Source organism: Ziziphus jujuba, chromosome 7 (assembly GCF_031755915.1).
Source record: "Ziziphus jujuba cultivar Dongzao chromosome 7, ASM3175591v1".
In the NCBI taxonomy this organism is placed as follows: domain Eukaryota; kingdom Viridiplantae; phylum Streptophyta; class Magnoliopsida; order Rosales; family Rhamnaceae; genus Ziziphus; species Ziziphus jujuba.
The window spans coordinates 16,032,368-16,037,886 of NC_083385.1; the positions used below are offsets into that span (position 1 = coordinate 16,032,368).

General features: G+C 30.5%; 1 protein-coding gene across 1 annotated transcript; it reads left to right on the forward strand.

Moving 5' to 3' along the window:
* Positions 1–867: 867 nt before the first annotated feature.
* Positions 868–4,345, forward strand: LOC107425217 (protein DETOXIFICATION 27). The gene is made up of 8 exons (XM_016035170.4): positions 868–1,395; positions 1,520–2,061; positions 2,240–2,326; positions 2,538–2,594; positions 3,001–3,239; positions 3,336–3,454; positions 3,925–4,014; positions 4,110–4,345. The coding sequence occupies exons 1-8, from the start codon at positions 1,099–1,101 to the stop codon at positions 4,164–4,166; spliced, it is 1,488 nt and encodes a 495-aa protein (XP_015890656.1). The 5' UTR covers positions 868–1,098; the 3' UTR covers positions 4,167–4,345.
* Positions 4,346–5,519: the final 1,174 nt, after the last annotated feature.

Below are 5,519 nucleotides of genomic sequence, written 5' to 3' on the forward strand. Positions count from 1 at the left end.
AATAAATAGCCGGTCTATCATATTTAAATTTTTATACATATATGATAAATTTAATAAAGTGAAATTGATTTAATTGGTATAGTTTTGAGCATCTTTAATAGCTTTGTAATATTTTTTTTTTTATATCTCATATTTATTGAAAGAACTTTTAGTCTATATAGCATAAATTTCTATTTAATAAACAGTCGATTCAAAAATTATTCTTGAATGGTTTCGTCAAAATATCAATTAATTTAATGACATTGTTGCATATTTTTTTTTCCTTAAAATAATAATATTTAATAATAATTTATTTATTTACTTTTTATCTTCTGAGAAATATATTTATAAGGAATATTTAATTACTTACACTATGTAACAGTCCAAAATAAATAATTTTTTTTAACAATGTCTATTTTATATTTTATCATATGATCAGCTTATAAAAGTTCATAACCAATTTTTTTTTTTTTTAAGATCTTTGCTTATATTTGTGATGTGACGAAAAAACGTTTCCATGGAAGATACTCTTATAATTACTTACATCCATGAAATTGTGAGATTGACACACACCATTCCTCCTCTTTGAATTATAAATTTTTGTTTTGATAAAAAAACAAAGTCGGTAGATCTGTTGAGAGTTTGATTGGGTTTAGAAAACTCTAGGTGATGAAAGATTCGGCCAAAGTTGGAAGCTTCCGATTCAAGAGTGAAGGTAGCGAAAATAGAGACGGAAGAAGGAAATTGGCGTTTTTGGCGTTTTGATATTTTGTCTACAAGTCAGATGTCCAGGACACGTTAAACATAAGTGGCATTTATAAGTTCTTTTTTGCACAGAAACTTTGCTTTTTGGTATACTCATCAATATTACCTTAAAGAAGTACATGTACACTAATTAAACATGCTTTTGCCGGATGAAATGACTTTTTCAACCATGTTTTCTGTTTTTAAATTTTGTTTTCAATACAATGTCTTAGAAAAGTATTAAAAAAAAAAAAACATAATATATAAAGATTAACATCTCAAAATTGTTCTTGTCTTCTTGAGTCAACTTAGTTCTACAAAGTGAGCCACCTCTTTCTCTTAACATTTGGAATACCCACACAGCTTTCATAGACCATGCCAAGCAACAATAGTGTGAGAAAAGAAGAAAATGTTCCATTGTTGGAAGATTCACCTCCAACCATCAGATTGAAAGAAGAAGGAGATCATGACGATGAACAAGATCTTTCTAGGAGGGTATGGATAGAATCAAAGAAGCTCTGGCAGGTAACAGGTCCTGCAGTCTTTAGCCGACTCTCCTCCTGTTCCATGATTGTCATCACTCAAGGCTTCGCTGGTCATCTTGGTGATCTTGAACTAGCTGCAATCTCAATTGCCTGCAATGTCATCATTGGCTTCGACTTGGGTTTCTTGGTAACTAATCAATTTCACCTCCCCTGACTTAATTTTGCCTTTTCAAATGCCAAAAAAAAAAAAAAAAAAAAAAAAATCTTAAAATTGTGTAAAATTCTCTTATTCTAATGTTCTTGACTGGCAGCTCGGAATGGCAAGTGCTTTAGAGACTCTATGTGGGCAAGCTTTTGGGGCCAAGAAGTACTACATGCTTGGTGTGTACATGCAACGTTCATGGATTGTTCTGTTTTTGTGCTGCGTTCTGCTGTTGCCGATGTTTGTGTTTGCGTCTCCGGTACTAAAGCTGTTGGGACAGCCTACAGATATAGCAGAGCTATCTGGGAAAGTTGCCTTGTGTTTGTTACCGCTTCATTTTGCGTTTGCATTTCAATGCCCATTGCAGAGGTTCTTGCAGAGCCAGAGGAAGAACAGCGTGATTGCTTGGTCAACATTTGCAGCGCTTGTGGTGCATGTGGTTGTGAATTGGTTGTTCGTTTATCGGCTTCAACTGGGACTGGTTGCTACTGTAATTACTTTGGGCTTTTCTTGGTGGGTTATGGTGCTTCTGCAATTGCTCTACACGGTCTTTGGTGGGTGTCCATTGACATGGGATGGATTCTCAATTGCAGCATTTTCAGATCTCTGGGAGTTTGTCAAACTCTCAGCTGCTTCAGGGGTCATGCTCTGGTAATTTTTTATTTTTTTAAAAAAATAATTTTAAATCTGTTTTTTCAAAATTTTTTTTCCGTCTTTGTCCAATTAATCATACATGTTGCTATCCTGTCAGTACCTAATTAGGTAATGTTTGGCTTAATACCGTTTTCGATTACAACAGTCTGTTTGTTTGTTTTGTATAAAACCACAGCTTGGAGTACTGGTACTACAAAATACTAGTATTGATGACTGGGAATCTAGAGAATTCAGAAATTGTGGTCGATGCTTTGTCCATATGGTATGAGCAACGTGTATCTTTGTTTGATTTATTTATATAAATATATATATAAATACATATATTCTTTTTGTAATTAAAAAAATATATATTGAATAATTTTTAGGTATAGACATCTGTAAGTTAATATAAATTATAGATCTACATTGGACCACTTTTTTACACCAAAGTGCAAATTAGTGGCCTCATATTTTTTATGTGCCTTGTTTGGCAGTATGAATATAAATGGATGGGAGATGATGATTCCTTTGGGATTCTTTGCAGGAACCGGGTACTTTCCTATCGTTCTTTCCTTTTTTTTTTTTTTTTTTTTTTTTTTAAACTCCTCCTTTTGTTAGTGGAAATACAATGATAGATAATTTCTTAATACTTCTTTTTTCCCCCCTTTTCCTTTATTCAGTGGAAATCCAATGATAGGTGATTTCTCAATACTAAATATCCAATTGAAAAAATATAAGTATTAAAGAACCAATTAATCAGATTGAGAATATTAATGATGGCACCTCTGCAACATGTTTAACTTCTAAAGTGGCAAACATTCCATTTTCATGATGTTCATTGGTCTACAAACGAACAATAAAATAAGATTTTGAATATTAGGATCTTCAATCTGGTTTCGGTAATTGATGCATAAAGAAATGTGTGCCTGTAATGATTTTGGTGATAAATTAATACAGAGTAAGGGTGGCTAATGAGCTTGGAGCAGGGCATGGAAAAGGTGCAAAATTTGCTGCAACAGTATCAGTGGTAACATCCATTGCAATTGGTCTATTCTTTTGGCTATTGGTGATGCTTTTCCACAATGAGCTCGCGTTAATATTTTCCTCAAGCAAACCTGTTTTGCAAGAAGTAAACAAATTATCTGTTCTCTTAGCCTTCACAATTCTGCTCAATAGTGTTCAACCTATTCTTTCTGGTAAAGAACTTTTCTTTCTATTTGTATTTTATATTAATTAATTTTCATACCTATATTTTAATATAAATAAAATTAAAATAATTAAAATTTGAGCAGGTGTTGCGGTGGGATCTGGATGGCAATCTTATGTTGCATACATAAACTTGGGTTGCTATTATTTAGTTGGGCTACCACTTGGCTATTTCATGGAATATGTCTTTCACCAAGGAGTTATGGTATGTATTATTTTATTTTTTGAGTGCATCACATTTCTTCTAAAGGAAATGATTTTCCTTTGTTGTAAGGAGACTTTATATAAGGTGAACAAAATTTATAATGACATTCTATTTTGTATTTTACTATTATTTAGTAACAAGTTATGACCAAAAATTACTCAAGTTGTAATTAAATTTAACATTTAGTCATGTCATTAATTAGTTGCTGTAGCCAAACTAGTCAAAATATTACGTTGTGGGACAAAAAATATCGTCCGAAAAAAAGTTTCTGTTTATTTTTTTTTCTACTAGTCAATATAATTTTGATAACTTATTCATTCCAAAACTTCGGAATAGAAAAATTCTTGTAACATGGTGAACTTATATCAATGACTGAATGACATGTGATTTAGGAATAATTATGTCTATAAAAGTTTGAAATTTGTGTTTCAAATTCGATTCATTTACTTATTTTTACAATTTACAATCAGGGAATTTGGGCTGGCATGATATTTGGAGGAACAGCACTTCAAACCTTGATATTGGCCATCATTACCATTCGATGTGACTGGGAAAAAGAGGTAAATATTACTCTAAATTCAAACTTAATTTACTCTTTTGTATCTTCACTAAGATAATAATATTTTATTCTATTTTGGCCTAATTCCATACGCAGGCACAGAGAGCAAGTATGCATCTATTGAAGTGGTCAAGCACACTAGAAGAACATTAAATTGTTTTTTTTTTTAATATTGTGCTACGTGAGATGTAAGAAGAGATACCTATAAGAACCTAAATGCCTTTTAATTTGGTGCCCTGATAGTGATGTTGTTGTTGTTGTTGTTGTTGTCGTCGTCGTCGTTGTTGTTTTTGAATTTTTTAAAAGTTGAATAAAGAACTATGTTATATCAATGAGATTTGAAGTTCAAAACTCTTTTTCAATGAGATTCATTACTGTTGACAAAAGATTTGTATAACTGCTTGTCTTTCTTAGTCTCTACAAAATAGTCTTTCTCCCAAAAAAAAAAAAAAAAAAAAAAAAAAAAAGAGCGAACAAAAGTCCTATACTCTTATTGATGAAGGTTTTTATAACGAATTTTTTTGACCAAAGGGTTTGTAACAATTTGATTGTTGTTTACAAAACCAATTTTCAACACGTAATTAAATAAAAACACCAATCAACACGAATGATTGACACGGACAGTTTGATCTGTCTAAGTAACTACAAAATTTAGTACACTTCTGATCCTTGAAAAGTTTTATACCACTAAATTATTTTGGCCATGCGGTTGTCATCCTTGCCCCCATCGACACAAATAAAAAATTACAAAGAAAATAGTTTAGAACATAATAAAAATCATTTAGTGGCATAATACATATTCTTTTGGGGTCAAATTTAGAGGCATAATATCTGTTCTAATAACAGCAACAATAATATATATATACATATATATATATATATATAAAATTATATTTGTTAAAAAAAAAAAAACAGTAACAATAACATTTAAAAGTTTGCTTAAAAAGCTGGAAAAGAAATTTGCAATAATTACCAATGACACAGACAATTTTCGAAAAATAAATTAAATTATTTGTTACTAATAACAACTAATGTTATTTATTTATCTATTTTTGATATTGAGGCGGGATAACTAAATTTACACGTTTATTTTTTTTTATATAAAATTAAATTACTCGTTAGATGGTAATATATGAACAACAATTTTTTTTCCCGGTAAATATATATATATATATATATATATATGAGTGACAATTAATACAGTGGAGCTAGGCAGTTGACGTATCAAGCCCATAAATGGATGCCATTAATTTGCTTTTAACCACAACATAAATGTAAATGTAACTACCAAATTGAAACCGTATAATTGCTGGTTCTAACCAAAGAGAAAACTACCCAAAATGATCAAAAAAACATTAAAAGAATTATTCAACTTTTTCATAAGAAAAAAAAAAATTCATTGAACCTTTAAGTTAGAAATCCCAGTTGGACAACTTAATAGTAAAAAAATTACTATTTTTTTTAGAGAATAATCTAAATTCAAATTTTCTACCTCAAAGATTAGGA

Coding starts and splice junctions, on each gene's coding strand:
- LOC107425217 (XM_016035170.4), top strand. CDS start 1,099: ATGCCAAGCAACAATAGTGTGAGAAAAGAAGAAAATGTTCCATTGTTG. Junction 1,396..1,519: donor GCTTCGACTTGGGTTTCTTG/GTAACTAATCAA, acceptor CTTGACTGGCAG/CTCGGAATGGCAAGTGCTTT. Junction 3,240..3,335: donor TGTTCAACCTATTCTTTCTG/GTAAAGAACTTT, acceptor AAATTTGAGCAG/GTGTTGCGGTGGGATCTGGA.